The sequence below is a fragment of the Lissotriton helveticus genome, chromosome 1_1 (assembly GCF_964261635.1).
Source record: "Lissotriton helveticus chromosome 1_1, aLisHel1.1, whole genome shotgun sequence".
Lineage (NCBI taxonomy): Eukaryota > Metazoa > Chordata > Amphibia > Caudata > Salamandridae > Lissotriton > Lissotriton helveticus.
In genome coordinates this window covers 1,988,016,797-1,988,040,411 of record NC_136057.1, presented here as the reverse complement: position 1 = coordinate 1,988,040,411, position 23,615 = coordinate 1,988,016,797, and the positions used below count along the sequence as shown (strand labels likewise).

At 43.8% G+C, this 23,615-nt stretch overlaps 1 protein-coding gene across 3 annotated transcripts in view; it reads right to left on the bottom strand.

The window, feature by feature from the left end:
* Window positions 1-23,615, bottom strand: part of SNX7 (sorting nexin 7) — a 202,003-nt gene that overhangs the window by 91,997 nt on the left and 86,391 nt on the right. For all 3 annotated transcript variants that reach the window (XM_078644235.1, XM_078644226.1, XM_078644244.1), the window contains exons 4-6: window positions 23,230-23,394; window positions 21,539-21,737; window positions 14,187-14,386 (exon numbers count right to left, since the gene is read on the bottom strand). In XM_078644235.1, coding sequence (XP_078500361.1) covers window positions 14,187-14,386; window positions 21,539-21,737; window positions 23,230-23,394 — 564 coding nt within the window. The remainder of the gene's footprint in view (window positions 1-14,186; window positions 14,387-21,538; window positions 21,738-23,229; window positions 23,395-23,615) is intronic.

The following is a 23,615-nucleotide window of genomic DNA, read 5'->3' as shown; positions in this document are numbered from 1 at the left end:
TTTCCTACCTGTCAAAAGGGAGATTTGACAGGTCTGGGCAGCAGAGTTCAAGCTGCTACACAAGGTAACCTTAACGCCATGTTTTCATGGCCACTGTAGTGGATGGCACATTGGGCAGTAAAGTCCACAAGTGGCATTTAATTTTCCATGCCATGTGTGTATTGCAGCACCAAATACTATGGCCTAATGGAAAAGTTAAATGTGCCAATGAGGTTATAACCATTTCCAACATGAAGACACCCAATAAGTGGGCAGGGATGTGATTGACTCACTCGAAGTAAAATCAGATCCTAGAGTAGATCACCTTTCTGTTGACATTACTACACCCAGTAGTCAGGCACTCCTTTTTGGATTCTCTCACTTTACCCGAACTGTGCAGACCTAACTGGAAAATCCTGAAAATATTTCTTTGGTGATTAGAAGAGTTAAGAGTGTTAACACATCAGCAGTGCTCCTTGAACGAATCCATGTAGACCAACAAGTATTTATTCAAGGCTGAAGTGCTAGCGACTAAATTAAGAAGGACCTTCGTCTCTATGATTTAGTAAGGAGAAGAGGAAGAGATGCTGTCCTCCTGTTCTTAGATGCTGAAAAGGTATTTGATCTTGGATATTGAGGTTTGATGGCAGACAGCTACAACAGATGACGTTTGAGCTGTGATTTTGAGTATGGGTCATAGCGAATTATGAGGCACCATGAGAAAACACTACGGTGAATGGGTAGCACTCAGATATTGTCCAGATCCGGAAGGGAATATTGGAGGATTGTCCTGCTGTCTCCTCTTATTTGTACTTACAACAGAGCTCCTCATGTAAAGAATGCGAGCAAATTCTCTGATCAACGACATCAGGTTTTAGCAAGATTCAATTAAGCTTACAGCATTTGCTGTTGACCTTCTGGTGTCACTTGAAGACTCCTGTCACTCTCTCGGGGAGCTGTTGCCTGAATTAGAAGACTTCCAGAGTAGCAGGCTTTCACATACATCTCCATAAGTCTGAAGGAGTGATCTTAACAAAGAGCCTTAAACTAATAAAACTGTATTCAAATACTCTTTTCTGGTGGTTGATGGAGGGGAGTCACTATCTTGGAGGGATTGGAATTGACCTCACACGAGCAGATCTGCATTAAGGAGAACTCCTCTGGCTTCAGGAAAGAAAGTAAGGTGGGGTCTAGGTCATGGGAAAATGGTGCATTCTCCAGGGTAAGTTGGACTGCTGCCTGGAAGATGATGATACTACAAGATGCTGCATTTATTTTAGGCCATCCCTATGCCTCTTGATCTGAGAGTCATTATCTGCCTCCAGGAAGTGTGCAATTCCTTCATAATGGGAAACCGAGACGTAAATGGCAACAGTGACCCAGACACTACAGACTAAGTGAGCTGACAGTGCTGTATCGCCATGATTCTTCTCAAGTGTCCCATGTTAGATATACAGTAGAGCGGCTAAACAGAAGATCAATATCATTTGTTTTATTGACCAAAATCTAGGTAAAATTGGCCAATGGGTGAGGTCCACTAGGTCCCAACATCTTATTGAGGGGACATACCATACATTTCTCTTATTACACGCTTGATCATGAATGAATGGGATGAGCAGACATGCAAAGCAGGCTTAATGATTCTGCTGTCTCTTTGAACTCTGCTCTTTGAAAATGAAAACTTCCATACAGGTTTAGATAGATCCAGTTTCATCACTGGATGTTCCGGGGTGAGGCATAGGTTAAGGAACCTTCAAAATAAGGGCAATACTGGCTCATTTGAGGATATTTAAAGTGCCTATGGTGTCCTGGCATTGTAGAGCTTACTTTATTTCGAACTGAGGCACTAGAGAACACAGAGGAGAGGACCAGAGGAAAAAAGGGCACAGGGCCCCTTTGAAGGGTTTATCCAGAACTGGACCTTGCCACACCACTCAGTTTAAAAAATATACACACTCATTGTTAAATCTCAAACTAACGCCAAACACCCATGTCAACTGCAATGGAAAAAGAAATGGTCTTCACATGAGATGACAAATAATGGTACGAGGTCTGTTAGATATGGGCTTTTCTGCAGGGTCATCCCCAAACTTTTTGCCTTCCTTTTCCCCTATTTTGATGGCTTCATTTTGTTGGCTTTAGACATCTGTGCACTTTACCACCGCTAATCAGTGCTAAAGTGCTTGTGCTCTCGCCCTAAAATGTGGTAACATTGGCTCATCCACAAATGGCATTTTTTATTTACGTTTAAGTCCCTAGGAAAGTGCACTACATATGCATAGGGCCTGTAAATTAAAATCTACTAGCAGGCCGGTGTGTTCAGTTAAACTGGTATGTCGACCTGGCAAGTAAAATCTCTTGCCAGGCCTGAACCTTCCTTTTTAATACATATAAGTCATGCCTATGGTAGGCCCTGGACAGCCCAAGAGCAGGGTGCAGTGTATTTAAAAAGTACGACATGTATGTTTAGGTCTTACATGTCCTGGTGGTCAAAATCTCAAATTCGTTTTTCATTACTCCAAGGCATATCTCTCCCATAGGGTGGCATTGGGATTACCATATTACATTTTATATGTGTAATTCCCAACTGTGAAGGGATAGTCTTTTCAAGTTTGGTGTACATGGAGTCACAATTTAAAATTCTAACTTATGGTGAAGTTGGATTTTAAATTGCAATTAACGAAAATGCCTCTTTTAGACAGTTGATCAAAATAAGAGGGGTGGCTTTTTCACCCCAAAACAGTTGCACAGCTAAATGCGCAGCGCTTTTAATTAATCCAGGTTTCCACATATATACAATGCTTTGATCCTCTTTTGACTCAGCCATGCTAGATCCACACGTGTGATATTATGCTGTTTTCCAAGATTTAGAAAGTTGGCATTTTCATGCTTTAGCCATTTGGTGCCTGCTACCAGTCTCTGATCACGTTTGGGGTGGGTGACAGCTGGGCTTTGTATATTAACCCAATACAGCTACATACAATTGGAGCTTTGGTGTTACCTGAAAGGCCATACTGGCAGGATGGGAGGGAGAAGATAGACCAAGCCTCACTTACACCTGAATAAGCTGTGTCCTGTCCTCACACAAAGGACTGAATACCCCCTGTAGTGAGTCTGGAGCCAGGGCAGGAAGGGTGAGCATCTGCACACTTCAAAGGCCTCTTTTTGACATCTCCCCACTTTAAAGGCAACAGTGGGTATAAGAACTGGACCTCAGACACCACCACTTCAGTACACTTATGGACCTGTGAAGACTCTGCCATGAAGGAGGACTGCTGTGCTGCTGAAGGACAGCCACTCTGCTGGACTGATACTTTGCTGGAATCCCGCATTGCTGTGCTGCCCTGCTGCCTGCTGTCCCCTTCCTGGGTGAGAAGGACTGGACCTGCATCACTTGAACCCAGTGACACTCCAAGAGCTAGTTGACTGGCCTCCTGATCTGAAGTCTCAGGGACATAAAGGAATTCCAACTTACCTGCTTCTGCAGCTGGGCTCTGCCGTCCGCCCTACCAAGTGGTGCCACTCCATTACTAGACCCTTGGAAGTGGGCCTAAGATTGCTTGCTACAGTAAAACCCATGCATCCTCTGTCAAATGTGTACATTGCCCGCATTGCATGTATCAGAACCAGCGCATCACTGCTGTTGCATGGGTCAGAACTGGCACATCACCCCTGTGGCATGGGTCGGAACCAGAGTATTGCTTATGTGGAGTGGATCGGATCCATCGCATCGCTCCTTTTGTGTGCCAGAACTGGTGCATCACCCCTACTGCGTGGTTCGGCCCGATGCATCGTCTTCAGAAACCACCACTGCACAAGGTCTCCACATCTCCGTCGACTTTGTCCCAATCCGGCGTGACCAGAAATCCCAAGAAAGTGCTTATTTCTTCTAAGAGCTATTTGACAGTTGATAATTTAAAAGTTTATATCTCTTGTTCAACTTATTGGGTTTGTGTCGTTTTGGTCTCATTTTAATAACCCCTTCACAGCTGGGCAAATTCCCCTGCTGTGCTGGGGGGCGGGGGGCGCACACAGCACCCCTGTGCTCATGGCGAGCTCAGCTTGTCATGAGCCACGGTGGTCGTGTGCTCTCACACCCGTTTCTTTAGAACGCTCGCACAGCAGGGGAATTTGCCCAGCATGCGAGCGTTCTAACAGTCATGACGAGCTGAGCTCGTCATGAGCACATGAGCACCGTGGCTCATGATGAGCCGAGATCGTCATGAGACTCGAAGGTGTTACAATATTCTCTATTTTTTTAAACTGGTGTGAGATCTTTTGTGTGTGGTGTTTTCACTGTTTTTAATGTTACTTTACACATTGCTACCAAGTTAAGCTGGACTGCTCTGTGCCTAGCTACCAGAGGGTGAGTACAAGTTGATTTGGGAATTGCTGATGCCTTACGCCGACTAAGATTGTGGTGACTGATTGACCACGGTTCACACCCCAGTCAACCAGGAACTTAATTTCTAACACTGTCTTTACCATAGCACATATGTTTGCTTGACATTCAATTGCCGCAGCGCACAAGGTGTTTGTGTGCGATCTTCGTCCTTAACTGCATGGCTTGTTAACGCCGGTAAAGGAATTCGTGGGAGGCTGCTGAAATCTGCTGTGCCCTGTCCCAGTGAGGCGCTGCTCGCTGCTCCTACTTGGAGCATTGTGCTGGGAGATTGGAGGGACTGCAAGTCCCAGGACGCTTCGCTGTGCACACCTGTGCTGGAGATCTGACACGCCCTTTGACTCAGGCGAGATATAACCAACCACCTATCCCCGCGGCGCGGGAGCGTCCCGGGAGAAGCCCGGGCAAAGACCGGGCCCTCTACGGCCCTCAGAGGCTGGGCTGGGCCACCCCCCTAACTCTTTACCTGTGAGCTACCGTTATCCGGACAGACTGCATTACAAGGTACAATTAAGCCCACAAGTTTTTCTATTTCGCACCCTGAGTTTCGCCCATTGACACTGAGTGGCTTATCACCCGTGCAACTTAGGAAGAGAACCCTGTTAGGGGAGATAACTCTAAAATTATTGCCAAGCACAGACCTGAGTAGTATGAGGAAGGTGACCAAAACTACCAGGATGCCCACGCTACGATCCAACACCAAACAGAAGGCCGATACACCCCAGCCACTACCCACACTAACAGCGATAGACAAAATGCTACAACAAACCATAGGGGTAGTAACCACTGCAATAGTTAACACGGAAAGGAGGCTCTCTTTACCACCGACCATAATTACCCAAGATGTACAAGATGTAGGAGATGACCTCTCAGTAGTCACAATAGATGCAACAGATGCCCCAGATATAGGTTTTTGTTTTACCTCCTCCTATGCAGATCTCCCGTGCGCACAGGCCCCTATCGAGACCAACAGAGGTACTGAGAACACCCAGATTAACCCAAGTCCTGCGTGTGTCATAGAAAAGGCAAGTGCAAGTAATCTAGAGCCAAAACAAAAAGAGCTAAAGAAGCTTGCGTATGCAACAAAAAAAAGGGGCGAAGTCACACGACTAACCATAATCTAGTGGCACCAATTACTAACTCTACACCTGGAATACCTTGTTGGGTGGCAAACATGGTAGTCAACCTTAAGGCAGACCTAGAAGAAACAATCATTTCCCACATTAAACCCCTTATGTCAAAGATTGACAGATTAACATCCATAATAAATAACAAGGGGGTAGGAACCGCTAGGCAATTGGGACATGACTGTATACCGGTCAAAGCAGGGCAAGAAGGGGGAATCGTTATTAACACACCCAAGGATAAGGCAGTACCAGCTAATAAGCTCCCGATAAATAAACCAAAGAAAGGTACTCAAACTAATACCCCAAAAGTCAACAAAGTGCCTATCCCGCCGAACCCTAGCACTACTATTACCACCCCACAAGTACAAACAAAGCAAGGAAAGGGAATCCCCTCAGTCTCAAACAATAAAATGGGCCAAAATCCAAAGGATAGTACCACCACAAATAACTCTCTGCCTAAAGCCCCACCCGAAAAAACAAGATCGGCTCACTTCCATACAATTAACCTTCCACCGGAAGCCTTGCCTTTCGTTGTTGTACTGACAGGAGTTCCCCCCCTGAAAGAGGGGAAAAGGGAAACACACTTTGAGTTAAAAAATAAATGTGTGCAATGGTTAGGGGCAAACAGACCTTTACCCCCAAATATCTCCGGCGAAATACTAGCGGTCAGAAGAGGGGAGTGGATAGGGAGAGGAATAAAAACGATAGCAGGGGACATCATAACAATCAATTTTAGAGACACTGCTGCAGTGAACTATATATGTAATGTACCCTCTAGTAGAACAAATACACAGATCTACCTGCTACACTTATCATACTTCTATCCAATCACACCCCAAAGACCGATGCAGACAAATAGGGCACCTGTGACTAGGGACCATCAGTTAGAACCCCAGCACAGATTTCATCAATGGCAAACACCCTATCAAGGCACACTCATCTACGATCCCTTCCTATCCCAGTATGCCCATTGGAATAGGTTCTGTGCACTGGACGAGGTGGATTGACTCGCATTCGAGGAAACTAGCATCTCACAACCTGACATGAGGTTAGTTGGGGAAGGGCCCCTAGGGATGGGAAATCGCACATTAATCACCCTAGAAGAAAGTGGCTGTAGGAGGGCTAGCATAAGGAATGCCCAAGAACAAAAAGGGGGGACAAAGCACATAGAACCAGCGGGAGAAGACAAGAAAACTTGTTCAATAAGGGAACTGAAAGGATCTGCATTGTCGGATACCCAGGATAGTCTTAAAATTATATCGTGGAACATTGCAGGTCTGGCGGCCAAATACGACTCCCAGGAAATGGCGGAAGTACATAAATAACTTCCAAATTATATGCCTGCAAGAGACCTGGGCGGTCGACCCTAATCAGTACAGCATGGAGGGGTTTAAATGTTTTTCCGTCCCAGCTGTAAGATCATCATCAGGGAGAGCGATCGGAGGACTTATAATATATGTAGACCTCCTCATTCAAGGGACCTGGTTCAACTACAACTGGGATTCACAAAGCATGCAAGCGATAGGGTACCGCTTTAAAGGGACCAATTTCCTACTGCTAAATTGGTATAATGCGGTGGGCTTGATGGGAAGAGGGAACGTAATAAAAAACTGGATTCCCGTCTAGATGGGCAGATATCATCAAATAAGAGAACAAGCTCCCCCAGCATAATACTCATGGGGGATTTTAACTGTCACCTCTGTGAGAACCTGAGACCACTGAATAAGGACTGGTCACAGTGCACTGTCTTAAAAGGCCCACACTTTGCACACACCACAGAGGGGTGGGAACTATAGAAGATAACTAAAAGGCACAATCTGGTCCATACTATGGACCTGATAGAGTTAGGCAGCAATGGAAATCCTAACCCAACATTTAAGGGCAGAGGCTGTCATTCGTATATTGACTTTGTTATGGTTTCACCCACAATAACAAGAAGCACCAGTAGCATGGCAATTGACATAAGCATATTTAGTGATCACAATCCTCTGGTTTTGGAACTAAAAGGTATTAATTGCAAGAAACCATCATATAGAACAGACACTATAGAAAAGGCGGTGGATCAGGGGAGGAGGATCAAGTGGGCCAGGACAGATGGAGACAAACTTTATAGAAGCCTAATAACAGCAGGGCAAAATGCAATAAATATATGTCTCGATCTCAGTATGGAGGGAGCAACGGTGGCCAGTGCATTTGAGGAAATCGCACGCCATGTAGACTATCTATTAAAGACCACCAAAGGCAGCAATACAGTCCCTACTCCGCGCTGGTTTGACCAAGATTGCACTAAGGCTCACAAAAATCTCAAACTTAGCTTTAAGTCGCGCCCCAGGGACAACACTAAAATAGCCCACTTCAGATCAGAATATAAAAAGGCCCTGAAATCCCGTAAAAAAAGCTTACAAATACAAGCGTGGGAGGACTTAAGGGAGGCGGCAGAAAAGGGAGACATGTCAGGGTTCTGGAAAGTCATAAATACACCGTGCTTTCAGGATCCTGGCGGGCCCAAATTAACAAACACCATCTTACCAGAGCAATGGTACACCCACTTCCAGAGTCTGTATAACTACACAGGGCAACTAACCCATGATGAAGGACTAAGGCCAAACCCGACTACGCGATTAGACTTTTCCCTGGCAGAGGTGGAACTGGCAATCTCAGGTCTAAGTAAAAACAAAGCACCTGGCCCGGATGGCATACCCCCTGACCTCTATCTGGGCAACATAGAGCTGTGGGCCTCCATACTCACGAGCGTCCTGAACGAGGCAGTTGTGGCAGGACTGCCTCGTTCCTGGTCAACGGCAACAATTGTCCCAATCTACAAAAAAGGGAACCGGGATGACCCACAATGTTACCATCCTATATCCCTTATCGACGTGACGGCTAAGGTGCTGGGCCGTGCTATTTTTAATCGACTACAGGAATGGGCGGATGAGAACCAAATCCTTACAGATATTCAATACGGGTTCAGAGAGGGCAGATCCACCACTGACCAATGCCTGAATCTATACCTCTTGACAGCCAAGTACATCATTGCCGGCAAGGGGGGTATATACATGGGGTTTATGGATCTCTCCGCGGCCTTTGACCGTGTAAACAGAGAAAAACTATGGGCACTAATGACAAACTTAGGAGTGGAACAAAAGCTAGTTGATCTCCTGAAGGCCCTACATTGGAACACCTCTGCAACGGTCCGATACAACCAAGAGGGAAGCAGGACGGAGCAATTCTTATGTACGAGTGGAGTGAGGCAGGGCTGTATTTTAGCGCCATTTTTGTTTTCTGTATATATTAACAATCTGGACAATGAACTATCCAAATTGCGTGTGGATTCCCCCCAAATAGGACATCGAGCGGTGCCCGTATTGCTCTATGCGGACGACGCGGTGCTGCTAGCTAGAACACCGTTGGGGCTCCAGAAGCTGATTGATGGATTTGTCAATTTTATGGCTAAACTTGATCTATCAGCCAACTTGGAAAAATCCTATGTCATGACAGCGGGAGGCAGAGAAAAAAGGAACTTTACATATAAGATTGGGTCACACAAAATAGGCCAAGTCAAGACTTTCTCGTATCTAGGTGTGCTGTTCGATGAACATTTAAATTTTAAACCCCTGATGGATAAACATGCAGCGAAACTGGTGGCGTCATCAGGGGCCATAATGGGCTATGGGAGAAAGCTTGGCAGATGGTCCCCGGAGCAAGTGTTAAATCTGTATAGATCAATCTGTTGCGCCAAAGTAGCCTATGGAGCAGAAGTGTGGGGTTTCTCAAACAAACATTTGCAGCAGATCCAGGTGGAGGAAAATAAGTTTCTCAAAAGAATTTTGAAAGTGCCACAGAGTACTCCAGCCTATATCACACATGAAGAACTAGGGGAGCCATATATTGAAGATCGAATTAAAATCAGACCACTTCTGACCTTGATTAAAATTTGGACTAACCCAGAAGCGCGCCTCACCAGACAAATTCTCAAAGACTGTCTGAACCGCGATAAAGGGGGCCACATTCCATGGCTGAAATATGTAAAAGACTCTCTTGAGGCAATTGGCTGCAATAACTTTTTTACTGCACCGGAATCTTTAAACACCCAGAATAAAGCATTGGTCAAAAAACTGTTTACAGAATGGACACTTATGAACAGGGCCGATGCTGAAAAGTGCAAACCCACTGTTTTATCCTATTGCTCATTGAAAAAGACACATAGAATGGAACCATACCTCGCCGTGATGCACAACGCTCAGGATAGATTTTATATGACCCGGTTCAGACTCAACATGTTACACCATCTACTCTCCGTCTCCTCTGGATTTACCTTAACACTGGAGGCGAAGGGTACCTGCGGCTGCGACGGTAGGTCTCCGCAGGATACCCTTCACTTTGTATTGCTATGTCCCTTTCATTCTGTCCCCAGACGCAAATTTCTAGTGGGGATCCTGAAAGAAGCTAAATTTAGACAAGCAAAAATGGCCCTAAAATTTCTGCAGGAAGCCCCAGATGCTCATACATTGTTTTGCACAGTAAGCTTCATCAGGGTGGCAATGAGGTTAAGGAACACAAGAGAAACAACCGATTGCAACGCCCCATAAACAGAGACTTATTATGGAAATCCCCCTTTTTTTGCACGTAATGAATTTTAACTTTTTTAATCTTTTAAAAAAAAAAAAATTTTAAGTATTTTTATAAAAAATGTAATTGTCTATGTACTTTTATGGTGTCTTTTTAAGTGCCGAATAAAGATCTGAACTGAACAATTGGAAGGGAGCATTTTACAAAGTAGTATATGGCTGGTACTATACACACTGCATGTCATATATACCACAAGAAGTGGAAAATACTCGAGGAGGTGAAAAGATTACTCCCCAACACATTCTTGGGGAAATACTGGACTGAAATTACAGAAAGGATTCAATAGACCATGGGAAACAACCGGAGAGAGCTGCCCTGATATAAGGCATAAGGGTCAACTATTTCGAATGCTTTACCCACTATACTCTACTAGGGAAAGACAATATAACACTTGTTGCTGCTTGCAAAACAAATGATCTTATTCTTATGGGGGAAAGAACATATGTCAACATATAAACGTTTGATACAGAGGGCATGGACACAGCTAGGCCAAGAGAAATCAGCATAAAGCACCCCAAGCTTAAAGTGGATTTTTCAGAGACTATGAGGCCCAGTGCTAAAGTACATCAAGTAAGACTTTAGAGGATATATTTGTCATGGAAGGCTTAGAGTACAAAGCCTCCTAAGTCAACAACTATATTTAGATTGTAAGATGGTAGCAAAGCATGATAGGTCATAGAGGGATTGGTGCCTAACTACAGTGACACAGATCCTTCTGGGCAGACAAATACAAATGTTAGGGCTAAATCAGTGCATGTGCAGAGGGATGGAAACACCCATGGGTTTGGGGAACGAGTTTCGTTTTGGTGGGCAAACTCACCTATAAAATGGTGTTTGGTTTCTAAAATAAAAACTTTCAATAAAAAAGATTGAAATTTGTATCAAAATAAAAAGGGAAAGCAGAGAGGATAAATATATTCAGAGCGTAAAGCCAGAAAACCAATAAATAGACACCTTTGTGAGTTCTTCAATATAGATAAAAAAAGTGAGAGTGATTTGTAGAAACAAATGCAGATTACAATATAGTAAAACGATTAGGCAAAGTGAATATGAGGTAAATGAAATAATTTTGGCAGATCAGGTAATTGCTTTATAACATACATTAACAAAACAATTCTAAACAAATGATTGAGAATTCTTAAGCTAAAAGATAAAGGACTTGTGTTCCACTGAGCAGTGACAGAGCAAGTTTGGATTTGGCAGATAACTATGTATAAACTACAGAGATTAACCCTGCATGCTGATGTCAGTTTCTTCCTTAACTCTGCGCCCCATGTCATGGTGCCAAAAATGGAATCAGAGGCACCAGTGTGCAGATCTCTAAATCTGGACCTGTTTAGATATGAAAAGAGACCATTCAGAACGGGGAAGCATAGGAGAAGTGAGGAGCTTGTGGTTGGGTAGAGTATTCACCAGAAAGAGCGTTACAGCAGATAATGAACTTGTTCTTCTGATAGATACGTCAAACTGCAGATTCCTCACCTTTACAATAGATAACAAAGCAGTTTCTCCCAAGGTAAAGAGTCTGTCGAATCAACTCTGACCAAAATGTCCTGCTGGACTGAACAGGAAAAAAATGTCCTTCCGGTCAGACCAGGCTGTCAAGGCAGTAGTGCTTTGTGAACGTGTGGACACAAACACTGCAGCTTTTCAAATATCCAAAACAGCTACTGCATAGCAGATCATAATGTTGAGGATTATCCATCTGGATAAAGTTCTTTTCTGCACCATGTTGCTTTTCTTTGCACCCAGAGAATTCAACAAAGAGCTCATAATTAACCTGATGGTATTTGGAGCGATTGAGGTAAAAGTTCTAAAGCTCTCCAACCTATGCGTCTCTCCTCCTCTTTTGAGTGGGGTCAGATCGAGCAAAAAATGTAGGGAGGGAGATGGATTGCCAACATAAAAAGAAATCACAACCTTTGGCAAAAAGGCTGTCTTTGTCCTCAATACCAGTATGCCTGGGAAAAGGTGGTGTAAGGCAGTTACCATGAGAGGGCCTGAAACTAACTTATGCACCTGTCTGATGCAACTACAGCAAGGAAAATAGTTTTCAGAATAAGGAGATGGAATGAACAGCTTTGCATTGCCTCAAAGGGAGAACACATGAGGAAAGTCAGGATCAAACGGACTTCCTACTATGGCATCACAAAATGTGTAGGGAAATGTATGTGTCAAACCTTATAAAAACCTCCTCACAAGAGGTGATTTGAACAAAGACAATGCTACTGATCTGAAAGGTAAGAGTGGTGTCGAACAAAAGATAAATCAGTCTCTAAACTGTCTACCTATGTCCCATCAGCTGATCAAATGGTGATCCATGTTTTGTTATTCTGTGTGGCACTCTGTGTGACTGTGTATGTTGGCTCCCTCCAAATGACCTTCTCCATCATGGATTCCCTCACTACCACAGTTTAACAGTGCTCCTCAAGTCTTCATAACCATCCACAACACATACCACTGTACAGGTAAAATACATGATGAAAAGTAAGATAATTAAGTTATGTTTTAAGCTTGGGCATTGTTTTACTGTATTTGACAGAGTGATGAACAAAGTGACATCCTTGTGTATCTTTTAAAACTATATTGGCATTTTAAGATGTTCTTAAATGTTTTGATTGCCCATAGTGGCAGAAATCAAACAAATAATCTTGACTGACTGGATGGCCTTCCAATACTTGTAGTTGCAGAATCTGCCATATATTGTGCTGGCACCATTTGTGCCAATTAATACAGGCTCATCATTCGGCCATCTACATCCATTGTCCATAAAAGACCCATTAAGGGTCCATATGTGCACAGCATCTTACAACAGTGAAATATGCATATAAAAACAGATGTTTTCCAGAGACTATTGTTGGCTCACATGAAACAGATATCCTTACAAAGAGTCGGAGGTTAAACGATTGCTGCGTGAGAGCATGCATAGCCTTTTTTAGTACAATAAATTACTAGTTGCTTGGGTATACAAGCTCATCATTTAACTTTATTCTGAACACTGAGAATCTTGACATAATCTAGGTTATTTAAAGGGTGGCTCCTAGAAAATGAGGTTATGAAGACTCTTGGGGTTAAAACCCAATAAGGTTTGCGGAGCTGAATTGGTCAATAGCTGCCATAATACAAGTTCATCCAGTTAGGCTACAAGCTGCAAATTCACAGGAAGAAAAAAGGTCTGCCTCGCTACATCAAGTGGGGTTAGAACGACCTGTAAAGTTAGCATAGCTAAATGTTTGATTAGAGAAGTTGCCTGGTGTTCCAGTAAGGGTTCAATTTATCAGTAAAGTGCCCATAGGAGAGAGAGAGAGTATGAAAAGAGTCTGCAGTAAGTGTAACAGTGGAGGAAGAGAAAGGATGCTCCTAAAGCTGCTGAATGACACTGCTGACCAATGACCAACCGCCATGGTACGGGTCCTGCATCGAAGTCGAAGCAGGATAAGCCCTACTTCCTGAAAGCAAAGGGCCCTTGCAACAACATGCTCCTGAGTTGAATCCAGTACTAACAAATGAGGCATAACCACATCCCAGGTGGCAGAGTCCTGAAAATGAACCTTAAGCCCAGTATGAAAATCGAGCTCACTTCTTCATCCTTTTATGGACAAATTCCAGAAAACATATTGCAACACTTGCAGGGGTTACCGAGAAACCATTGAGGATCCTGACCTATTTGTTTAAGTATAATCAAGACTGTGCCTACAACAGAGTGATAGAAATGTAATTTTTTAACTACTTAAGGTATCATTCTTTGAGTAAATATCTTTTTTCACTCACCAATATAAGAACCAATGCAATAAATAAAAATACGCAATTGAGAAAATTAGACCAATGAAAAGACAGCATGTATATGCACACAGAAACCTGGGTTATTATATGCAGCATTTGTAAAAGAAACCAGGCAAACAATATTTTGTACACACAAGTAATCAATAATATACACTCATGAAAAGAAAATGTAAAAACAATTCATATATTGATTCTTAGCATGTTTATTAATAAAGGAAATTTTATTCTCAAATTGTACCAGAATAGAAATAGCATAACAGACCTACCGTTAACATTTCACCGTAGAGAACATATTCATGTGTAATTGGAATAAGGCTCGATGAGAGACCGGACATTTGCTGCTCGGTAGCCAGGCAACACTTATCGATGCAGCTGGCAATGCCTTTTAGTGATGATGCCAGATCTTCTTCTGATGCAGACCACAAGGTAAAGATTGGTCCATATTCCTTCATCTGCTCTAAATACTCTTGGAAGAGAACAAAAATACATTAACATTCATACAAAAACTATTATGTAATGACTACATGTAAACTACAGAAGTACGTCAATATAAAATGACTATAAAATGCAACTAGACATAATTTTATATTGTCCTCTATAGTGTTGTGCTGGCAATATTTATGAATACTCTGTTACTCCACATAGGCACCTTTGAAGAAACACATACTTCACATTTCTCCAACTTGTGGCTTTCGTACAAGGAAATTCATTATTTGGTTTCTCATTTTCATTATGGTGAAAAGAGGTCATGTTTTTCTGCTCCACAGAGGCACAAATGGAAGAGCACTTAAACAGATGGTCGCTTTGATTCCTTCCCCACCTTCAGGCAAGGAGTGTATTTTGGTTATGGTGGACCTTGATACCTAGTATTGAGTAACAGAACCTATGAACAGCACGACTGCCAATGTAGAGGCAAGGGTCTCTCTTTGCAATGTTCACCAGGATTTGATTTCCAAAGACGTCGGTCTCTGACAGTGAAACAGATTTCATCTCCTCATATATGAAGCAATGTGACAGCATGCTGGTGTGACTTACCAGTTCTCCATCACAGAACATATGCAGGCCAATGGATTGGTGGGAAACTTCCATATGACCATAAAGATGGTCTTAAAAATGGGGGTCTCTAGTTAGCAGTGGCTTACACTTATTCTAGTCAGGGTAAGCGAGTTACACATCAAAGATAACCCCTGCTCACCCACTTGGTAGCTTGGCATGGGCAGTCAAGTTTATCTCAGAGGCAATGTGTAAAGCTCACTTTGCCACTGGATTTAAGCTAGCCTTGCTGATGACGGCTGATTAGCCAGAAATCGGTCCCAGGATGCTTGTTTCCGGTCCAAGGAAGACATGGCTTGGCAGTTCGGGCTGGACTGTTCCCATGAGGCTCAGGGTCAGACTGATTTGCATATGGCCATGTCTGAACTGGGGTGGCAGAGTGAGCTAAAGAATGATGATGGATTAAACCCAGATCAGTTGACTGGGGGTGAGTGCTTGCAATGTTCAACACTCCGTCCATCATCCCCTTTGGTTTTGCTATTGTCTACAAATATGCAGACATCGCTGGATCCTGGCCCCCTGAGTGGCTCCAGTACGTCCACAAATCAAGAATGACTCATTATATTGTAGTTTCTCAAAATCTTGTGAGACTTGGATACCGCTCAAGATTAGGAAATCTCGACAGCCATCTTGGATGCACCTCTATTTAAACTGCACCCCTAGGGTTCTCGATGCTACGCACTAAGAGACTTAGAGCAGTAGAACTGAATTCGTCCTAGCTGGAGGATCCTGGAGTCAGACATGGAAGGGAGAAGACTCAAACATCAACATGTCCCACCCTCCAATGAGGTTTGTGATTTGGTTCTCCTCTCTATGCATATGTCACAGGGATATTGGGAGGTGATCCCCTTGTGTGAATAAGTGACACAATTGCAAAGCAGGAGCCATTAGACATCCACAAAGACTTTTGCAGGCCAAGGCTTTTTTGATTTTTTTTATGTTTTAGGGTTTTATATAGCTCAAACTAGACCCGAGACAGCGGGTATCAGAGAACTTTACATAGCACCAGTTTTGTTACAGAAGGACACATTATTTTTGTCAGGCTCGTAGAGATTAAGTGATTTGTCCAAAATCACAGGATGTTGACTGTCGTTGCCGAGACTTGAACCCAGGTCCCCAGCTTCGATGTCGACTGCTCTAACCTTAAGGCTACATCCTCTCCCCAATTTTGTTGATTGAACTTAAGCTCACGGAGAGCTAGGACTCCGTGGTTTGTGGAAAAACCATTTTCTTGATAAACCTTTAAAGTGTTTAGGTTCCTAGGACTTTACGTTGTGATGATTTTTAGATACATTTTATTGATATACTGTTGAATTGTGTATAAGAAATGTTTAACATTGTGTGACGTAGTACTATTTAGGCCATCTGAAACCTGCTGTACTCTTTTTAGTACACCTTGTACATGGCGGGGAAAACCTGTATCCCCATGCAAGGGGTTAGTAGGAAAGCACTACCAGATCCTGGGAATTCTAATTGAAGGAATGACAGTCAGCCCTTGGGTAAATGCAGGTACTTAAGAAAAGCCAACCCCCTACTAGACTTATGAATAAGAATACAAGTACAGTACTGACCGCCTTCTTTTGATTAAGACATCCTTTCTATAATTGATGAAGGGAGGAATTCAAGGTCCTAAACCAATCGCGTTGGTGTAAGAACATCCTCATATAGGTGTTGGTCATAGATAAATGAAATGGAAAGAGGCCTGAAGACAGGGGCTAAAATCATAAGAAACAGCAGGTGTTACAGAAACAGAATCAGGCACAAATGGCACTAATCTTAATAGCACCTCAGTGGACCAGGCAAACAAACACAAGCAGGCGCAAGTGGCACTGATCTTAATAGCACCTCAGTGGGCCAAGCAAACATGATTTTCAGAACTACTGGAAATACAGAATGGGAGCAGTTGAAATAGTTGAATACCTGGAAGCAACACTTCCAGCATGTACATTCAAAAGCCAGCGGCAAAGTGACCATCTGGAGGCATTCTGCGACACACACATCACATCAGCCCTACCAGACGTTGCCAACATCCTAAAGATGAGACCCCCTACAGTATAATCTAGGCACTCTGTCCTGGATTATTTTCTTTGTATTGAAAATTCTATCATGTCCATTCGCTTGATAAGTAAATTGTTTAGGAATTCTTTTCAAAAGCACTTTTGATGGTTCATATTGGAAATATGATTTTACGTTTAACTTTTTTGTATTCAAGCCAATTGAGGCACATTTATAGCTTCAAAAGAAAAATATTCTTCATGGTCCCCGGATCAGTTTTCCTTCCTTGGTGTAAAATTATTATTATTTATTTTTACTTCATCCTGGGTAACACTATCAAGTTTCTTTGACTAAAATGCTGTTCGGTTAGTTTATTGCAGCCAGATTCATCAACAAAATTGCGATCGCAATAGCTGCGAATTATCTATTGCGATCACAATGAACAGAAACGCTATTCATGATGTCAAAAACATAAACATTGCAAATTCGCAAAATTAAAACAGCGAAATCGCAAAATAAATCGCAGAATCTAGGAGGAACCCCTATAGCGAATCGGAAATAGCGAGAATCCATGGATTCTGCGATTTGTTTTGCGATTTTGCTAAATAATCGCAAACGCAATTCATGAAAAATCGCAATTACCGAAAAAGCGGAAAATCGCTATTTGCGACGCGGAATTTAAGGAGAACCAAAAGCAGGTGGTAACCATGAAGGAAATAAAAAAATTAAAAAAAATTTTAAAAACCTAACGAGCCACAGGTGCAGTCCTGAACAAACACACTTAAGGAATCACAGTAGGAGCATGAGGACTCTCACAATGGTGGTCAGGCGGCGAAGGCTCCAGGCTGCAGCACGGAACAGACGCAGGATCCAGGAGCGAATATTCCCCCAGCGGGTCACCCTTCTGGGCCAAACTGCGGGGCAAATTTACTCTAAGTACCGCATGAATGGGGCAATGATCATCAATCTGATCCGGGATCCGGGACTGATGCAGCACTCAACAAGGAGGACCAATGCCATGCCCACACATGTCCAGGTCTTGTGCAGCCTGCACCTACTGGCCTTCGGAAGCTTCCAGGGGATAGTCGCTGTTGCAGGGTGCTATCCCAGAACACCATGTCCCGCTGCCTAAGGAGTTTCCTGGAGGCTATGCTGACCCGGCTACACCACTACATCTCATTCCCGACCAGTCAACAGGACTTGAATGAGACCAAGCTTCATTTCTACAACGTTGCGCAATTCCCACATGTAATAGGATGCATTGACTGTACCCACATCCACATCTGCCCACCATCACAAAGGGAATACATGTACCGCAACCGCAAGTCCTACCTCTCCCTCAATATCCAGATGGTGTGCAACGCTAAGACTTTCATCACGGACATAGTGGCACAATACCCGGGGAGCACACATGACTCCTTAATATTCCGGCACAGCGGCATTCACACACGACTGGCCAGGGGAGACTTTGGCGAAGGACACCTACTAGGTAAGTACACATGCCCCCAAATAGTACACTGTGATGATGTAGCTGTGCAGAACAGGCACTCATCCTCTGCTCCTTTCATTTAGGTGACAGCGCCTACAGTCACCGTGAGTTCCTCCTCACCCCATACCTCAACCCTGCAACACCACAGCAACGGCGTTACAATGCTGCACACATACGCACAAGAAATTGCATTGAGAGGACATTTGGCCTTTTGAAGAGCAGATTCCGCATACTTCACAAGACTGGTGGGGCCATCAAGTACGAGCCTGAGGCCTGCTGCCGCATCGTGGCCGTCTGTGCAATCCTCCACAACATTGCGACCAAGCGCAGGATACCTATAGAGATCTCTGGCAGTGAGTCGGAAGGGGACAACTGACCACCTGCACATGTGCATCATGCACGCGGGGAGAATCCTGCAGAAGGACACAGGCGCCGCAACGATATCACTATTAACTGTTTCTAGTGAACCCACTCCCCTCACCCAACACTTCACTCATGCATGACAATAGAAATAATGACATGAGTCAGATTAACTTGAACAGAATATTTTTTATTGTTTGTTGCACAATAAAGTAGGAATTTCTCACACAGTAAAATGAGAGCCATATTGATTCATATGTCCCATGTATATGAGGAGGGCATGCTTGTCTCAGCAGCATGGCCCTTCATGGTACTTTACAAATGTTCAATGGCGCCTCTGGGCGGACGCTCCCAATCTTCTTTCCTGCTCTTCCCCCGGATTTGCCCGTGAGGCAGCAGAGGGCCTGGTGCTGCGGCGGGGTGCTATCACCAGTGGCACGGATTGGCTGCTGTGGCTTGTATTAGCCTCACTAGTGTCATCCTCCCCACCCGCCTGGCCATTGCCAGTTGCCTGCATACCCTGCACTGCAGTGGTCACTTGCTCCAATGCCCTTGTGACATCCTGGCAGCACTGGACCATTTGCACTTGCATGCCCAAGGAGCTTCGCGAGAGCTGGGAGGTGGCATTCCCTATTATATAATTTGACCGCGTGTACGCAGACAGGCGGGTCAGCAGCTGCCAGTGTCTGCGCCGGTTGACCTCCCGCTGGCTATACATGGCCTGGGTGTTGGCCTCCACTGCAGTGGTCATCCTCTCCATCCTGTCTGACATCAGCCCAACATTCCTAGCGGTCTTGTTGAGCTGTAGATGTATTGCTGCGAGATGACAGGCTTGTGTCTGGTGGACGTGGAGCATACGGCGCTCAATAAAGAGCCCAGGTGCCCGCACATTCACCCCCCTGCCAGCGCGTGGTGTGGTATTGCGCGGCTCCCTCACCAGTCCGCTGGACTGGCTCCTCACAGCGGCAGTGCGGCGGGATTGTTGTCGTGCTGCAGCTGTTGTTGTCAGCCCCACTGGCGTGTGAGTCACACGCTGTGGTTGTGGTGCGCCTGTTGGCGCTGAGGTGGCACTGTCCACAGGGGCAGGTGGTGGTACTACCGCCTTGGGCGGCAGCTTGCCCTGATGGTCCTGGTTGTGGGGATGGATGGACGTCTCCCTCGGTGTCCTCAGTAATGTCTTCAATTTGTAGAGCATCGCTATCTGTACTGGGTACTTCAGCGCCACCTGTGATGTAAAGTGGATGTTGATTAATGACATGTATCTTACACATTGAAAGTTGCTACATGCATGCAGGCTACCATTCCCTGACTCGCTGCAGGATTGACTCTCACTGAACAGGTCTGGCTGTATGGGGCTAGATGGTAATTGTGGTCAGACTACATGTCCCACAATGCAATAGGGCTTTTGTGGTGTGCTTTGGCTGCATGACTGGGGTTTCTAATGGGATGATCTGGGGTCATGGCCATTGTTAGGGGACAGGGTCGCAGTCGCATGGCACTTACCTTGTGAATCTTGGGTGGGTCGGGAGGAGTCCAGCTGGGTTACCCCCACGCATGCCTGGGTATTCAGGGTGTCCTCTACTCGGTCCTCAAGTGGGGTGTTGGGTGGGACAGTGAGCTCTCCTCCTCCTGTTGCGACACGCTCCCCCAGCCTCTCTGCGATCCTCTCCTTGGCCCGCCCTCTGAGGTCGTACCATCGTTTTTTCAACTCATCCACAGAGCGCTGGGTCACTCCCACTGAATTAACTTTCGCGCGGATGCGCACCCAAATCCTCCTTTTGTCGGCCTCAGGCACCCTGCTTGAGTCCTTCCCAAAGAGGCGGTGGTGGTCCTTGCACACTCCCTCTATGAGATATTCAAGTTCTTGTTCCAAAAATGTTATTTTCCTTTTCCTTCCAGAGGAAGTTTCCCCTGCAGCTTCCTGTGACATGTTCTGCAGTGGGGTGTCTCCTGGTTTTCAGCTGGAGGTACTCTGGAGTGGAGCTCTGAGCAATGCTGCTTCCACTTCAGGCTCACAATGCTGAATGAGGGTGGAACCTGCCTACTTCCTGGTTGTCATGTCATCACTGTGCTCAAAATACGACTTCCCGTTTTTGCGATCTCGCAATTAGCGAGATCGCAATTTGCGATTTCGGTAATTGCGAGATCGCAATTTCAACAAGGGTATCGGCCGATTCTGCGAATTTTATGCGATTTTCGGAAACTCGCAATTGGCGATTGCGGCCGAAAGCGATTTGCTTTTTTTTTTTTTATCGCTATTTTCCTTGAATCCCATTCTGCGATTTCTAAATTGCGATTCGCTATTTCTCGCAATTTAGGAATCGCAGAATTTGAGATTGATGAATCTATATATTGGTCACATATCTCTGGGAGCAATTTGCTTCCTGCACAGCATAACCTATTCAAGGTATGACAAGGTAACACTTTATAAGACCGGTAGTTTCGGAGGTTCGATTCTGTTTGGGCAGAGTGGGAGTTTGGCCACAGCTCGTATACAGACAGTGACTTTTCTCCCCAAGAGAATAGCAAGTGTATGCTTTCCATCATGACTTACGCCCTCCAAACAACATGCATATTCAAATCTATGGAAATAACTCAGAGTTTATAATTGTACTGTTATTGTTTACATATAGATACTGCCTTCAACAGTGACCACTAGCTTCCAAGATATAACAATTTCAAAAGCCACATATTTATATTAATTTCGTATGCAGTAACTACCTTTTTCTTCCTTGTAGATTCTTTGAGCAATTTTGTCTAGAGCATTTGTTTTTTGACTGAATATATCAACATAATCACTTATTACAGCAATGTCATCTGGTCGATTTTTAACTCCTCTCATGGAAGATGCTACAGCCCGAACAGATTGACCCATGCGCTCGAGGAAACCAGGACCTTGCTTCTTGTGAGAGGCTAGTTCCTAAGTAAAAACAAAACGAAAATAAAGGCTAAAAAAGAACACTGAAAGCTGAGGAAATTAAACATGCACATCAATGGCAAAGACATAGATCCACAGAAATCAGTTGATATAATGTACATAAAGTATCATATTTCATGTCAACAGCACTAAAACCAACAATCGATCTTCAGAAACTAAAGCTTAGTCTAGAGGAATCTAATGAGAGAAGAGGCTGTTCGCAAATTGGTAATCTGCAACTTGCATGATATTATGTGGCTGCTTGTTCCAATGAGTAGAGGCTTGAATCCAGACTGCTATGCCACTCATCCTGACATGTTTGTATTGAGTTATTGCAAGAAGCATGGCACTGGCTGAGTAGAAAGAGTCTGAGTCATGTTTTAGGAGACTATCTCTACGAAATCCAGGGAATAATTTATAGTATGACCAGTGGGAAATAGAGAGAGTGATAAATTGTACTCCTTTTCCAGTGAAAGCATTATGAACACCATGAGCATGCTTTAGTGAGAAAGCTTGTTGCAGTGCTATTGAGTCGCTGTTATTATCTCAGTTAAATTTGGGATAATTCAAAATATATGGCTTTAGAATACGCAGTATAGAACAGTAGCTTTTCTGTTTAGTAGAGTGAAACCCTCATTTACCCCATTGGAGACCTCTGCCTCGTAGTATATGAATCAAGATTTTTTTGCCCAAAAATCCAATTTCCCCAGTATTTCTCCGAGATCAGATGAGGTGCATGGCTGGATTCTTAACAGTCCCATAGAAGATTCATTTTCGAGGGATTACATCTCAGCCAACCTTGGGCTGACACACAATTGTGAACACTTGTGGGAATAACCAGCAGGTCACCACATGGAACCAAATCAGAAGGGTAAAATTTTAATAGCAAGGATTACAAGATCTAGGTGTCAGTGATCCGCAAGCCATAGACAGTTGATCCACTTGAATTTGTAATGATTAATGACATATTATGAAGGGTGCTACCTAAAAGGATATTATCACTGTACTGGGTGGCTCAGGCTAAGCGTCACAGTGAGAAAAAATCCTTCAGAGATACCGCCACCCTTAACTGCAGTATACAACCCTGTACCATCGTGGAAGTAGTCGTTAAATGCACCGTCCACTCTGAGAGCATCATCCTACATTGAATTACCATTAAACCAAAGAAACTGCTACATTACATTTTGTTTCATGCCAAAAAAGTGATTATAAATTAATATTTATTCATCCTCTAAATGAATTTTGGTCATACCACATACGAACAATGATAGAAGAGAACTGACCCAAAGCCCCTCTATGTGACTAAAGCCCGCAGAAGCGATCACAAATCCTCTGTATATGCATGTCTGTATTATTTTTAAAATATATGTAAAAAACATAGAGCATATGAAATAATTGAAGATACGTATAGGCCAAACCTAAAAGTGTTAAACCTACAGAAATATCTGCAGATACTTACTAGTGATCATGAACAGTCGAAACATTTTATCCTTACCCATGCTTGTGCAGTAAGAAAAACCTTGAAATCTTCATTAAAGGTTAAAGTTGGATGCTCTGCTATTCGGTTTAAAAATTTATGCAATGCCTTTTTGCGAGTCTCAATAAAATCGTCATTAAATCGCTCGACCATTCCTTTCATTATGAATTTTTCTGGCAAAGGCTGAAAAGGAAATAAACAAGTAATGAAATTTCAAGACAACCGAACAAATTCACAACAAACAAGACAGAATTCGAGAATTAGAACTTCAAAGAGCAGCTTTCAAAGCCATGAATTTTTTAAACAAATAAAATACATCAGGACTTATTCATTTACATTAGGCCCCGAAACTGTTTTCGAATTGACTAAAGTAATAATAGTGCCTTCGGTAGAAAAAGAGGAGC